Below are 15,735 nucleotides of genomic sequence, written 5' to 3' on the forward strand. Positions count from 1 at the left end.
ATGGATTAAAAAAAATAAAGCAGTACTTAGTTGTAATGTCAAGTAATTTTACAATGACAGCAAATCCGCTTTGTATTTAGTGGACGACAGTGACAGCCATAAAAAGTTAAAAACAAGCAGGAGGGATTTGGAAAGCTTGAAGAGTTTGACTAAATAAAATAGAAAATGTGAAAACAACCAATTAAAAATATGCAAATAGCATATAGATGATTTATTATTATTATTATTATTGATAACAACAACAACAACAACAACAACAACAATAATAACATAAGTTAAAGGGCAGACTTGTGCAGCTGAGTGTAAGGAGGTGCAAAGTGCAAACCAAAACACAAGTGTACAAGAATGGCAACCTTACATAATAACCTTTGTAAGCCTTTGGCTACTGTATCATTTTCTACTTACCAAATAGATATTGACCCTCTTCTCTTCCTTAATTTTTGAAAACCCTTCATGACAAAATTATCGCAGATGTTTAACAATCATGAAATCAACACAAACCAATTATCGTGATCAAAACAGATTCCACCTCTTAATATTATTGATTTTGCCTTCTGTAATCTGTTTTCTACAGTCATTGATCTGAATAGCTTTATTTTATTTTGAAGGTAATTTGCTACAATTTCCGTTGTTACTTTTCTTTTCTGGGCTTAGTCTTGTGGCTCAAAGGTTTGTACCATTGTTTTATGAGTGAGGGGTGCGCCTTTTTTATACGTTCAGATGATCAGAAGCAGTATCACTTGTTTACATGCCCTTTGACTAAATCAGATAAGTCCACCATATGTCTTTAGTCCTAAATACCACAAATATTTCAATCCTTCCTACTGCAGAGATTGCAGTGAGACTGCAATATGCATGCCAAGGCTGTTTAAGGCTTCCACCTTAAAACATTAAGAGAAGAAGAGCGATGCTGTAATGGCAAAGCGCTTTCTGAGGTTGTTTTAGTCAACAGGCAATTTTACACTCTAAATACGTTGTTCAGTGGACCTCTTATTATCAAATGGCATCTAGAACAAGTCTAATGACAGGACACGGAATGTTTGGAAAAACATCGGATTGATTATAGTCATGATTTTATGTATCAAAGGGTTTGATTTGAACATCTTTTTATCTGGTAGAGAAAGCAAGTGTGAAGAGGCGGAAAATAGATCCTTGCACCGTAACAAATTACTCACAGCTGAACACCTTCACCGCGTCCCTGAAGGTCAGGCACACAAACAGATGGAGGTTTGCACCCTACTGCTTTAAACTCACCTTCAGTTTTTTTTAAATTTACTTTTACTTTTTCTTTTTTTATTTGTGCTGTAAGCTGTAATAAATCAAATAAAGATGTATTTAACATTTCTTTACCACTATGACATTAAATGTTAAGGCATTTAAAGGAACACTATAAAATGATCACTAGAATTAAAATGTCAATAAAATGGATGACGACACAACACCCTATGGTTTTAGAGAACACTCATTAAAACAGATACGCTATACAACATAATAGGAAACATGTTTTTCATATAATAAAATCATTGTTAATAATAATAATACTATTTAATATTGTCTTTCTGCTTTTTTAATGACTATTCTTTTTACTTGACCATAGTTCACTGAGAAATTTAGTAGGGAATTCTAAGAAAACGTGATATACGTTTGGGTTTAGGTGTTTGAAGGCCTGTAAAAGAAGGGCATTTTCGCTATTGCGCATTAGCACATAATTGGCCACATTTCTGGAGGGACAACTCACGGATCCAATCACAATAGGTTTTGGATGGCCAAAAGCCAAATATCTGGTTATTAACAGTAACGCCCCAGAGAAAACTGTCCTGCGCGCAGTTTTACCCAATTTAGCCAAACAGTGCCGGAAGTACAGTCGATTAGGCGTCAAAGTAAAACAGAGCAGCCACAGTTTTAACAGCAACAGAACGTTCCGCGGATTATTTGTATTTCATATGAGGGTGTAAACTAATGCAAAAATGTATGATTAACTGAAATATTTGTGTTTTCAGTTATGGATTATCCCTGAATTGTGTACGTGCAGACAAAGAATTTTTTTAATTTGAAAATCTCGTGCGGACGTCTGTCACTGTGTTCCGTATAATTAACCTGACTCCTTTGTTTTGCGTCAGTTTCTTCCTGAACTTTTCGAGCTTTGAGGACTTTTACCGAATTAAAACATCATGGGTGCTTGTTTGGCTCTGGGTTCACTCGGAAGTTGTGTAAGTATACATTTGCCAGTTGTCGTGTTGGCAAATGAAATACGTAGTAGTTTTTAAACGTCTTTATTTCTTTGTTTTTATCTAATTCTTTTGCCTTGCTTTACTAGGCAGGCCGACATTAGGCAAGGGAAATGACACAACTTCAAGTGAAACCGCTAAAATTAGATTCGTTTCCTTTAGCCTACTGACAAACTCAACACTACACATGTCCTGTGACATTTACTTTGATCTTATACTTTCTTTAATGTTCTAAAGAAATCTGTGCTGGATAGTTGGATTCGAGGGACGTCGGAATTATCATCTTTCTGAAGCGTTTTAGCAGATAACGTGAGTAACTTGGTTTAGTGTTTTAGAGTGACTATGAATGGTGAGTTTAGACACGTGGAGAGAGGTTTGCGGCTACGACCCACATCATTTCAGTCAGTACATCAGTAGACGACGCAGCTAGCTGTCCAAGGTGGAGTTTCCGGAGTTTCCCCAGATATAAAGTCACGTGCCACATTAAAAAAAACAGCATCACTGTTTGTGCTGTTCATGTGCAAATGATGATCTAGTTTTTGAGACTTCTGACACAACATATTGTGATGAAAACCAACGTTTTTAATGACTTGTTCAAACTGAAATCAAACGTAAGTGAAGACGTCATTCAGTGGGAACTGATTAGATTACCTCTCGGCAATTTGAAGATTGTGATCCGTGTTTCAAAGCATATACAAAACCTCCAAGACAACGTCATTTTGAGTTTTTCAAGCACTACTTTAACATTTTATTTGTTTATTTTAACTGCCATATTCAAATATCGGATCCAGGGTCGGTAGCTAACATTAAATCCTGTCACATGTTAGAACATTTAAAGTATGAGAGATGGTTCTGCAAGGAAAATGTAGCGAACGAATGTCCTAAAACAAAATCCAAGGTCGCAGCTTTTGAACTTTTGACTTTTTAACACACTCAGATGTCGTCACTTCCTCATCGCGGTGTCATCTAAAGTAACAGTGGTGTGTTTTGGGCGTTGTGATAGATCACGTCAACCAAAACCGAAACTTTTTTTTCTCATTCTGATGACCACATTTGCCAAGAAGAGGAAATCATTCATGCTGTTAAGGACAGAGTCTGAGATTTATTGCAGTTTCTAAGAGCTGGAAATGTGGAAATGACTACAGTTTGAAAAATAGTGCAGTATTCTGATTTCAAGAAGCCAGACATTGCTTTTTCACTCTCTTTGTTAGTCCAATCGTTGTACCTGTTTATTTAATGGGGAGTGTTTTTTTTTGTTTTGCTTATCTTTTTGTTTGTTGACACAGTAACGCTGACCTAAAAATTATTCAAGCATAAAAAGGCACCTTAGTCAGAGAGTTGAACCATTTTTGTGTCTACACATAACAGATACATTAGCAAAGAAAACAACTGCCGATTCCTGGTGTTCCTGGATAAAAACAGAACACACTACCAGTCATGGATTGGCCTCCGCAGAGCCCACTTCAACATTAGTGAAGCAGCAGCAGTGGGATCATCCTGACAGGAAACAAAGTAAAAGGCTGGTAACATCCAAAGAAGAGCTTTCAATGACCTTCAGCAAGCCTGGAGAACTATTCCTGCAGATGAAGGAAATGACAAGAAAGCCTGCCTAAGAGTGATGAGGCTGTGTTAAAGAATGAAGGTGGTCATACCAAATACTGCCGTTCAAGCGGTTTTTCTCTAAATGTGGCACTGAATCCACCTTCTGGAAGAGATTCTAGGTGTGCTGAAGTTTGCCATTCACCTTTTCTCATGTTGTACAGTAAAACCAAAATATTTAATTAGCTGACATGCATGGCAATCACAGCCGGTTTCTTCTGGCAGTCTTGGAGAAACTTCACGATTGGGTTTAATACATGTGTCACTGACTTGGTCAGCTGTTCAGTTCATGCTGTTTGTTGCCAGCACTCTGTGGCACAGGCCCGGCTCAGCCGTAGAAACCGAATGCTTTTCAGCGCAGCTGCAGTGTTTACACCCTGGGCTCGTGTCCTCTGGAGCATGCTTATATTTAGTGAAGGATGGCTGCTCTCAGCTACAGTCTCCGCCTCGGTGCTTCATGCACCTCTCAGCAGCAAGCGCGTGAATCATGCAGAAGTCCTGCGTGATCCGGTTTGCAGCGCCGGATCAGAAACAGACAGGAGGAGAGATTTGTTATGGTGGCATCTCTAATCACAGACTTGATTAGTACCACAGGAAGGAAAAAATGGCTTGTCATTGCTCTCCTGAAAACATGCAGAAGAAAGAGAAAGATGGTTGCCCCTGACAGCAGCAGCAGTATCTTTTTTTGTTTTTGTTTCCCCCCCCCCTCCTAACCACAGTGTTTGCAAGCCATGCATGCATTATCCTGATTATCCTACACCCCCCGAGTCCAATCCCTGAGTTGCATAAAATATGAAGCTGTCCTGATATTTCTCTCTTTCGTCCTTCTCCAGGCATCCTGTTTGTGCGGCTCGGCCTCCTGCCTGCTGTCATCATGTTGCCCTTCCACATACAACTCCACCATCAGCCGGCTGGCCTTCTCCTTCCTGCTGCTGCTGGGCACGCTGGTGTCCATCATCATGATTCTGCCAGGCATGGAGGAAAATCTTAAAAAGGTTGAATGAGATTTAATGGCTATGAAAACAGTTTATTAACCGCTGTAATCCATCAACACAGATATTTCAAAGTGACCTAACTGGATGTTTGAATTGGGTTATTTTATCCCAGAGCTTCCTGATAAATCTAGATGAATCAGTTGTACCCCACCGTTGCCCTTTCACCCTTTAATTTCCTATTTGTGTTCACGTCAGATTCCAGGGTTCTGCGTCGGCGGTTCGCACATAATTGGCATAGAGAATAAGGTGAACTGTGACATCATCGTGGGCTACAAGTCTGTGTACCGCATGTGCTTTGCCATGGCCTGCTTCTTCTTCCTCTTCTCCATCATCATGATCCGAGTGCGCAGCAGCAAGGATCCCCGAGCAGCCATCCAGAACGGGTTAGTGCTGCAGCTTTGTTTTCTCTGCTCCACGTTGCCACAGCATGCTGCCCTCTGGTGGCCAAACGTGGACACTGCACCTTTTAAGAATGCATTTACACAAACACTGATAAACCGGTTTGCTGTGTGTACATAGATGGAATAACATTGATTTTTTTTCCCTCAGTTTCTGGTTCTTCAAGTTTCTGGTGCTGGTTGGTATAACTGTGGGAGCGTTCTTCATTCCAGATGGAGACTTTAATACAGGTATGGTTTTAGCCACAGTGAGGACAGTTCTGATAAAATTCGAGCTTGAATCTTAATGCCCGTAGTTAAACTTTTTGAAATTCTGTGAAAATGGAAACTTAAAGTGGGGACTTATATTAGTATTCAGTTACATACCATTGTTTAGTGTATTAGTCCATAACTGATGTAGAGTATGACATTCAGTAGTATCTACATGTTTTTTTTGATATGTCTAAAACTTGGTATGAACCCAGTAGTCTTGGCATAAATTTCCCACAATGCTATGCAGCATTGACAGATTCCTGGACAGCGACAGAGAAGAGAGCTGAGCTCTAACGTCAGTAACTCATAAAATTAAGTCTTTCAGTATAAAAGTTTTAGCTTTGTTGTGATAGATCTTTCAGAGTTGTTTATCAGTACAGGGCTTATCTCACATGAATTTGCATTACCATGGAAACGTGTCTTATCTGTTAGGCCTGATCAGATTTTAATGACGATGCTCCTGATCCAGATTCATGTTGTTGTAAACAAATGTCTGTAACACCACACAGAGAGCAAACTTGTGGAAGTTAACCGATCTCATTCTGTCTGCTACAAGTGTGGTATTACTTCGGCATGGTGGGCTCCTTCATCTTCATCATCATCCAGCTCATCCTACTGATTGACTTTGCCCATTCCTGGAACCAGTCCTGGCTCGAGAAGGCGGAGGAAGGAAACACCAAGTGCTGGTTTGCAGGTATAATACTACCAGATCTTCAAGTGATAGTTCTGTGGAGAAGCTGGAGTTTCCCAGATAAGGGATAGTACGGGATATTATGTAAGATTAGGCTATGTATAATACTACATGTACTACTTTTTTTTTTCCTTAATCATTATACAGATAATTTATCTGCATAAAAGCCACTGAACTAACTTTGAGGTTGTGCTGTAAAAGTCTAGGATTTTGATCAAGAAGCTGATACTTCAGTGAGTCAGTGTTACTATACGACCCAGCACTTTAAAACGATTGTCTCTGATTCTGTTCTTGTGTTGTCCCCACAGCTCTCCTCTCCGTCACCTTCATCAACTACGCTTTGGCGTTTACAGCCATTGTGCTCTTCTATATCTTTTACACCCAACTTGACGACTGCACAGAGCACAAAGTCTTCATCAGCCTCAACCTCATATTCTGCATCATTGTGTCCATTGTGTCCATTCTGCCCAAAGTCCAGGTGATGTAGAAACTTGAGGAGATAGACTTCTATAATTTACAGAAAAAGCTGCTGCCACGTTAATGTGGTGGCCCTGAGAGGTCAGACGGATTGGAACTTAAGAAAAAACTTGCAAAACACGACGGCAGTGATTCTGGGGTCGCAATAACACCACGGACCAGCTGCAGAAATCACAGAAAGGATTGCACTGAGATACACTTAGAAGCAACTGAGGGTTCATCAGTGTTGTAGGGAGAAAAAGATGCAAGTTTTAAACACATGATTCATATAACACCGTAGATACATTTGCTATTAGCTGTTCACTGTTAGCTTGTCACTTCCACAGCTGTTCTGTCATGGTACTGTCTCCCCAGAAACGTTGAACACAGAAACGCTGTTGTGTTTTGTAATTATTTTTTTGTAGCTTTTGCATCATTTTTTTTTTCTCTCTTTGCAGTGTGTTTTATTCAATTCCATTGTGTTTTGTGTGCTTTTGGAGCGCTTTTCTGTTTGCGGTGCATTTGACCTCTCAGGGCCACCGTATGTTAAAGCCCCGACAACTTCACTGGAGCATTGTCTGCCGCTCACTGTGCCGTAGCAAAGAAAGTGAGAAAAAAATCACTGAAAAGACTTTTCTCATGAGAAAAGATCAGCAATCAGGTGACTAATTCAGGCTATTACAGCTGTCCAGTGTAATGTTAAATTAAATTTGTTTGAGTTCACTTCTAACTTCAGTTACTTGCACTTGATGTGATTTTATTTGATAATGAGGTTTGTGTTAATGATAAAAGGACTTTGTGGGCTGGTACTATGATGGTGCTTCACTCAAACTGCATTTTTACAAAAAAATATTCACTAACTGCTTTGTACACACTCACTCAGATGGATGTAGCAGGGGCAAGCTCAGTATCATGTCCAAAGACACAGACATGCAGACTGCAGGAGCAGGGCCACACCTTTGATTAACAGACGCTGCCTTCTTTTCTAACGTTTGGCTTTCTCCACGTCTCCACAGGAGGCACAGCCCACCTCAGGTCTGCTTCAGGCCTCCCTCATCTCCCTTTACACCATGTATGTCACCTGGTCAGCCATGACCAACAACCCCAGTAAGTCCAATAATTGAGCCACTGTATGGCTGCAGTGTATTCAAAGCTAAAGAAAACAAGTACACATGTTTTTAGAGCTACATGCTGTTGTGGTCTTAATGGAGACAATTCTCATCGCTAACTGTTAGTGCTCACCCGACTTCCTGCTTTCCCACCTCAGACCGGAAGTGTAACCCCAGCCTGTTGAGCTTGGTCCAATCCAGCAGCCCAACTCCAGCACCAGGACCCACCTCAGCCCCCGGCACCACCCAGTGGTGGGATGCGCAAGGCATCGTGGGATTGATCATTTTCCTGTTCTGCACTCTTTACGCCAGGTATTTTACTGCTGCTGCTGAAAGAAAAGAAGTGTTTGATGTATTATCAAGCTCTGTCTGTCAGTGGGGTCATAAAATATCAAAAATGCTTCAGATTGAAGCAAATCAACATGGTTAAACACACGATTGTGTTGATTAAGCAGCGGAAGTGTAAAAAAGGAACCCTGCTGTTCATCCAAATGACTATACTGGATTGTTGTAGTACATAAATGCTACTAGCTTTTAAAAAAAGACAATAAAACATATATGGAAGCATAGAGGATGTTTAAGTTGTGCTGCTGTTGATAGAGATTTTCAAGCGAGGTCATTGAGTCAGTGCAGGAAGAGAGATGAGCAGTAGCAGTAAAGAGGATTCAGACTCTCAGAATGTAAAACTTTAAGTAAGCCAGCAGATTTTACCTGCAATCTGGACTAAAACTGATTAGTCAAGTACTCGCAGAGTGTTCATATTTACTTATCAGACAGGTTCAGTGTTGTAAGCCCCAACCACCAAATTTCAGAAAGTATCACCTCCATGAACAGAAAACTTTTACGGGGTTAAAAGTTCATGTGACAACTGAGAGAGAGACAACTGCAGGATACATTTCTTCTTCGGTAGATACAAAAAGACCCATCAAACATGCTGGTGAATAATGGAGTGGCCAAAAATATAATTATTTGTTTGCATGTGGCATTGAATTGTTGCTGTAAAAAACTACTTTGTAATAAACACGCCACAAACGCCACACAGAGAAACGTAGAAAAAAAATGCATAAGAAATCTAAATATTCACTTAGTTCAAAATGGAAAGCAGTTCAAAACCAGTTTGTCTGCATCCACAATAAGAAGCTGCTGAAATTTGCTGCTGTCTGTGAAAAGTGAGTTTTTCATGCTGTTCCCCATCACAGCATCCGCTCATCCAACAATGCTCAAGTGAACAGACTGATGCAGACTGAGGAAGGTCAGGGTCTGACCGCCAGCGAAGAGGCCCCCGCGGGGGAGGACGGAGTCCGACGGGCTGTGGACAATGAGGAAGATGGAGTGACCTACAGCTACTCCTTCTTCCACTTCAGTCTCTTTCTGGCCTCGCTCTACATCATGATGACGCTCACAAACTGGTACAAGTAAGTATGTCCTGTTTGCTGCCACTACACCTTAAAGAGGTTCGCTTCTCTCCCAGTGCTGACTGTCTCTTGTGATTCTCTAGGCCTCACACTGACTACCACGCCATGCAGTCCAGCATGCCAGCCGTCTGGGTGAAGATCAGCTCCAGCTGGATCGGCTTGGGCCTCTATCTCTGGACTCTGGTGGCTCCGCTGGTGCTCCCTGACAGGGATTTCAGTTAAAAGCCGCCATCTGCACTTTTGCCATTTGTACCTTAAGTAAAGAAAGCTTTTGCTTAAACTTGTTCTGCTTGGATGTTGTACAGAAACAGAGCTTAAGAGCTTTAATCACATTCCAGTTTGTCACCTCAGGTAATTTTTCCTCATTCTCCACTGTTGCAAATATAATTGAAAGCACTATATGCCTTTTATAGGTCATTACCAAATGAATGCTGACTTCTATGGGGAATGGTGTTTCACTACATTTACATCATACTTTTTTTAATCATTGACTCTGTTTCAGTTTGATGGGAACATGTTTAGGTTTCTAAGATGTATTTGAGCTACCCTTTGTTTTTGTTTTTCACACTTTTGTCCACTTCACATATTGTGCCCTTTAAATGTTTTGCACACATTTGATATCTGTAAAAAATTTTGACATGTAGCTTTCACTCAATAGAAGTAATAAAGCTGACATTCTTTTAAACCTGTATGCAGTAATATTACTGTCCTGCAGATGGTACTGTTCTCCCTTTAACTCCAGCATGATTAGCAACATTGTTTGATTTTAATTATTGCAAAGTCTATAAAGATGTGTTGTACTTTTATATATAGACTTTTTCAAATTTATTTATTAGGCTTCAAACACTTTATGCTGCCTGCTGAACTCTTGACTGGCAGACATTTCCAAATGCTTCACTGTTCGCCCTCCATTGATCACATGGTGCTGTGACGATGTTATTCACTGTGTTCCTTCTATTCTCTTGTCCAGCACAAACACAACCATTTGGCAAGTAGTGGTGGGGGAATGTGCTTTTTCCCATCACAAGATCAGCCTGAACAAGCTGCTTACACACAACTGTTTATTCAAGCTATCTTTTGGGGATGAGCAGCAAGTGACTGGCCTATAAAGTCTTGCCTGGAGACTGAACAGCATATTTTCTCTTCAATGTTCTCATGACATTTTTGAATATTTTTCCAACCACACAAAAATAAGATTTTCTTGCACTCTGGGTTACTCACAACCTCCCCCCCCCTCCGCTACATACACTCCCTGTCCTACCTCTCTCCTGACCTCTTCCCCACATACTGACAAGGTTTGGAACCAAAAATTTCAAATATGGATTCATCACGCCATAAGATCTGTTGCCACTGATTATCAATCCAGTTCTTATGAAAACTAATTTGTGCAAACTGCACCATTCTATAGCAGGTTAAGTTTTTAATAGTTACATAATACCAAAACACATATGTAAACAACATTTATTTAGGGCAAAACAAATTGATATTTTAAACTCTTAGCATAATTTGTTAAAAAAACAAACCAAAAAAAAAAAATCACAACATGACACAATAACATTAAGCCAGTGTTCCCATAAGGCTGACAGGTAACAGCTTTGTGGACATAGGTCACTAAACAGGTTAATTTGCTGCAATGACTGGTTATGGGAGTAATCTGGCGCTAGTACAGTTGCACACATTAAAAACCACAAAATGCAGAATTTCTGGTCAAAGTTGTGGTTTTGTGAATTGACCCATATTGATGTGGGTGACTGCATCCACAGCTCAGCTATGAGCAGCAGGCCAACCTAATGCTGTTATATAATGCAGAATGAGGCGCTGATCAGTTGCATAAGCCAGTTATAGGATCATGCTGTCATTGGGGACTCGCTGCTCTCCTCTCCCGGTAGTCCTTTGGTATTCTCAGCATTTCCCTAGGAGACCCTTCTCATCATCGTCATCACCATTGTCAACAGTGACTGCACCTCTAGTCTTTGGAGGGTTTGAAGAACCTGGCAACCCATGTGGAAATAAACAAAAAGTACCGCCCTGGAGCCCTGCGACATATTTTAATAGGCAGCCCCAGTAGTCTTCATTACACTCATGTAGGACTTTCATCACAGATCCAAGCATATGAGGACTAAACATCAAGATAAAGGAAGGCAAAATCCTGGAGTAAAAATATATTTAAAAGTTTCACATATTAAATTTCAGTATTCAAATCATCCATCGCTTCCGCTTATCCTTTTCAGGGTCGCGGGAGCCTATCCCAGCTGTCATAGGGCGAGAGGCAGGGGTACACCCTGGACAGGTCGCCAGTCTGTCGCAGGGCCAACACGCAGGGACAGACAACCATTCGCACTCACATTCACACCTAGTGGCAATTTGGATTATCCAATTAACCTATCCCCACAAGCTGCATGTCTTTGGACGGTGGGAGGAAGCCGGAGTACCCGGAGGGAACCCACGCAAACACGGGGAGAACATGCAAACTCCACACAGAAAGACCCCGGCCTGGTGTTGGAATTGAACTCAGGACCTTCTTGCTGTGAGGCAACAGTGCTAACCACCGTGCCGCGCATTCAAATCAATAAAGTCAAATATGTTTTTGCATAATTAATGACTGCATCTCTCCTGCTAATGAGACTGCATTAAGAATGAGATCATTCTGCTGTCAACCCGTTTCAGCGATTCATTCTCTAAATCTTATTTTGTCATTTCACTATTTACGCGTCAGGAAAGAAATTATGTAGTTTAACATGAACGTAGTTTGTTTGTCTAATGTTGGGCTGTAACATTACTGTAAGGTGACGGGTCTCCTGGTAGCGCGCCTAGGTTTGTGTCTTGCGCTCCAGCGGTGGCATGACGTAGCCCTCAGTTAAGCTCGTCTTAATAATAAACACGCAAAGCGGAAATTAAGCGACTAGACCACCAGAATAACTGCACAGAAACGTCACCACGTTCGGATTTTATTGCTGTTTATTAGCAAAACCTGTTTTACTGGTTCACGTATACTTCTTAATAAGTTACAAATGATTTTGTGTTGAGGTGACTGGTGTTGCCTTAATTTTTGCTTCACTTCAGAAATATTATTACTGAAGGCTATTGAAGCTGTTCCTGCTTTCTTGTGCTTGTTTGTTTGAAAAGCAATGGCCGGAAATACTTCATTTTTAATTTACCGGACATTGACAGCAATGATGCTAGCGCGATGGCAAATTACAGCGTACACTTTTGGGGGAATTCGCTTCGTCCCGCTACAACTACCGCATCTGGACTGGACTAATTACGTTAGCTGGTAACAACTACGCTTCTTCTCCGCCTGGTGTGACACAGAAAGCTTCTGTCCGAGTCCACAGGATAGGGAGCCGGAATTCGGCAGCTGGAGGTGTTACGATAAATTAGCATAAATACTATTATCTGATGTGCTGTATGAGGTGTTACTGAATTATGCTAGTAACAAGCTAGCTAGAATGGCATGTGGCGATTCCGGTTTTAAATGTGACATTTGGCTGTCATGAGTGAAGCTTTAACCTAAGCCCATTGACTTTGGTTTATTTATTTGTTTTCAAACAAACGTTAAAGCTATAGTTTGTAAATAAAATAAGCGACGATTTATTTTCGTCCCGTCAACGCCACAAGACTAATGGCATGGTTTTTTTTCGCTTTTAGTTTGAACGCAAATCTGGTCATTTCCTGTCTCCTCTCGGACAACCTCGGTTGACTTAACGCAGCTGGTGAAGCAGTGGACGCACCGCAGGGAAGTGAAGTTGAGCATCCTGCAGGTAATGTAAGCTCATATATGGTGTCAAGGGGGCGTTGTTTGAAATATTACCATTTGTTGTGCTATTTTAGTGTATTTGTAGCATTGTACACGCCTTTGCTAAATAGTTGTAATCCAGCGTGTTTTTTCTAGTCGCTATTTGTTATGAATGGTAAAATTAAAATATAGTCAACATATGGTGACTAGCACGGGCAGAGCAGTCGGAGGACGCTTTTTTGCGTTTGTAATATTTCCTGCTTGCACGATAGAAATGTACGCGGCTACCTGAGCTGCTGGTGGGCTTGCCCATTCCCAAAACTGGCTTCATTCATTGTCTGCGAGAGGGAGGAGGTGATGGTGGTGAGCTGCGGCAAGTCGGTCAGAAGTGAACATAAAGGGACAGGAAGTGCATTGATTTCAGCCTAAATTAACGCCTTGTGACGTAGAATACGTGGGTAACTGGGGATAAAAGCAGCTGGGTGGTGTTAAAATTGTGTGTGAAGTGAACAGCGCGGAGCTGTGGTTGAGAAAAAAAACACAGGAGGAGAAGTGTTTGGGATTTTTTTTACGACGCCGTTTTATTTTGAAATCACGTGGATGGTGGGTTTTTTTCAGTAAACTTGACGCCGAACGTAGTAGCTCACCTTGGCTCTGTGTGTGGCATTATGTGGAAAAATTGGAGTGGTCTGCCTCTGCGTGTCCTGGGTGTTTTGCTAAATCTGTATTTCCTTCTTGTGACAGGGCTGCGGCTTGAAAACGCTGCTGTGCGAGTATTCAGTGCCTTAAATCGCAACAGCTATCTCCTTTCACCCAGTCACTCCGTTTAAAAGCCCCCAAACTTGCTGTTTTACACAGGTGTGAATCACTGCTCGTGGTTTGTTATTGATTAGTCAGTGTTTGAGTCGGCAGCGCGTGATGTTGCTCGGGGCTTCAGCAGCTCTTTGTAGCAAACTAGCCTCCATTCAAAAAAATCTGGCACTTCAATATTTATTAATTCTTCTGAAAGTGCGCATGCTCAAGAACACTGTTTCTTTCTCACTTTTTTGTGGTCAGTGTAGCATCCACCTACGAGCACTTTTATTCCCATTTTTGTGTAGAAAGACAACCCTGTATGTTCAGGACCACCACCACCCCTCTCCCCCCATTTATTAAAAAAAAAAAAAAGATTTTCGTCATACCGTTGTGAGCAACATGGAGTAAAATGCGAGATTTTCTGAACGGACTCACGCTACACGCAACGGAAAAAGGCAGCTACGCTGTCTGCATTACGCCTTCCCCTTGCTCGGACATTTCTGCATAACCTGCTTGGCAAAGAATCCAATATGACATCATGCGTGAGAAGAAAAGCACTGATAATGTTACATAATCACAACTGAGCTTAAATTGGTGGGCTTGATTTGTATGTCAGTGTGGTTGCCAAATGGATAAACTTTACTGTCCCTGTGTTGTATGTTTGGATTTCTGTAGCACCAGTTGCTAATTACTAGTTGAGATGAAAATGGTGTGTACCTACAAAAGGGCAAGATTTATTGTACTGCTCTGAGCTAAAAATGATGCTGGATTCCAGGGCATCTGGGGACAGCTGTGGCTGCTGACTTTGCTACAAAAACAACAGTGTTGTTAGTTAATCCTTCCAAGACAGCATTTCTGGAAGCAAACTGGAGCTTGGGACAGTGCACTGGTTCAGTATTTTTTTTTTTTTTTTGGGGGGGGATAGTCACTGATTATCTAAATCCACTTGTTCCTTCAAACGTTTCATGTTATTTCCTTTTACTAAATGACTGAATTGGGGTTCAGTTTTTCATTGTAAACATGTGTTTCTGCTCCTGCTGAAGTGAAACATGTTTCTAGGAAATACTAATGGATCACAGTCATAAATTATTGCTCATCATGAGTCAAGCTGGGTAAAGCAGTTTGCTTCATAGTTTCGATTTTACACGTCTCATATGGTCATGTCTCGCTTTGTAGTGAAAGGGTCAGATTTTTGGCATTCCCTGGAAAGGCTTCATGTTAAAGCCTTGGGGCTGTGACTGTGGTTGTTTATTATAATCTTCTCTTCCCCCTGTGCTTCACCTTGTGAAGGGTGCGCAGGGGACACAACAGTGCAGCACTGGGTCTTCCAGCAGTCAGTGGTGTTCTCCGTGCCTGCATCAATCACTCACTCACTCCCAAGAGGAGCAGAGGCAGCTCCTGTCAGTTATAGGATAAATAAATAAGATAAGATAAGATAACCTTTATTAGTCCCACACGTGGGAAATTTGTTTTGTCACAGCAGGAAGTGGACAGTGCAAAAGTTATGAGGCAAAAATTAGAATACAATAAGAATAAATACAGTACACAACTGTACAGAATATGAAATGCATGAAAGCACAGCTTAATATTTTTGAAGCAGAAAGCTGTTTGTGTTGCTGTAAATATTAACTAAAGCCTCCTTTTGAAAGGATTCCCATTAATCTCATGTAGTTTAACGTGTGTCATGATCAGGGCTTAAAGTAGACTTTGGAACCTAAGATCCATGTTGTGCTGGAGCAGAGGAAAATGACTGAGTTCTGGTGTTCTTGTTTCATTTGTCGATTGTCCATTTAATAGCTGCACCTCTGACGTTTACTTCTCAAGCGACCAGCAGATAATTCATAAAGGTATCGCACAAATGATGGAAAAATAATAATTGTTTCATATCTGTTGCTTTGTTGTTCACATAATTATTTAGTTTTAGTTAATTTTGTCAATTCTGTTCAAGTGCAATCTTGAGTCAGTCCATATCTCCTTCCAATGAGCAAATTCTTTTTGTAATTTTTTATTTTTTTTTTTAAAGGTGGCTTTAAGCAATTGTTCTCCTGGCTTTACAGAATT

At 40.9% G+C, this 15,735-nt stretch overlaps 2 protein-coding genes across 5 annotated transcripts in view; both read left to right on the forward strand.

Moving 5' to 3' along the window:
- The first annotated feature begins 2,067 nt into the window (after positions 1 to 2,067).
- On the forward strand, positions 2,068 to 9,832 carry serinc2 (serine incorporator 2). Its single transcript, XM_085262600.1, has 10 exons — positions 2,068 to 2,210; positions 4,661 to 4,822; positions 5,018 to 5,205; positions 5,372 to 5,451; positions 6,029 to 6,166; positions 6,472 to 6,641; positions 7,636 to 7,726; positions 7,887 to 8,040; positions 8,928 to 9,143; positions 9,227 to 9,832. Exons 1-10 carry the CDS (start codon positions 2,172 to 2,174, stop codon positions 9,363 to 9,365), a joined length of 1,377 nt encoding a protein of 458 aa, XP_085118726.1. The 5' UTR covers positions 2,068 to 2,171; the 3' UTR covers positions 9,366 to 9,832.
- A 2,475-nt stretch (positions 9,833 to 12,307) lies between these two features.
- hivep3a (HIVEP zinc finger 3a) overlaps positions 12,308 to 15,735 on the forward strand; it is a 59,619-nt gene continuing 56,191 nt past the window's right edge. For 2 of the 4 annotated variants that reach the window (XM_085261463.1, XM_085261465.1), the window contains exons 1-2: positions 12,308 to 12,417; positions 12,792 to 12,904. The gene's annotated coding sequence lies outside the window, so the exon portion shown is untranslated. Of the gene's footprint in view, positions 12,508 to 12,791; positions 12,905 to 15,735 lie in introns of all 4 variants that reach the window. The other 2 variants (XM_085261461.1, XM_085261462.1) reach the window with 1 other exon arrangement.

The sequence above is a fragment of the Mchenga conophoros genome, linkage group LG22 (genome assembly GCF_057382185.1).
Source record: "Mchenga conophoros isolate Kocher_MC1m ecotype Shallow Benthic linkage group LG22, M_conophoros_male_GT1.1, whole genome shotgun sequence".
Classification (NCBI taxonomy): domain Eukaryota; kingdom Metazoa; phylum Chordata; class Actinopteri; order Cichliformes; family Cichlidae; genus Mchenga; species Mchenga conophoros.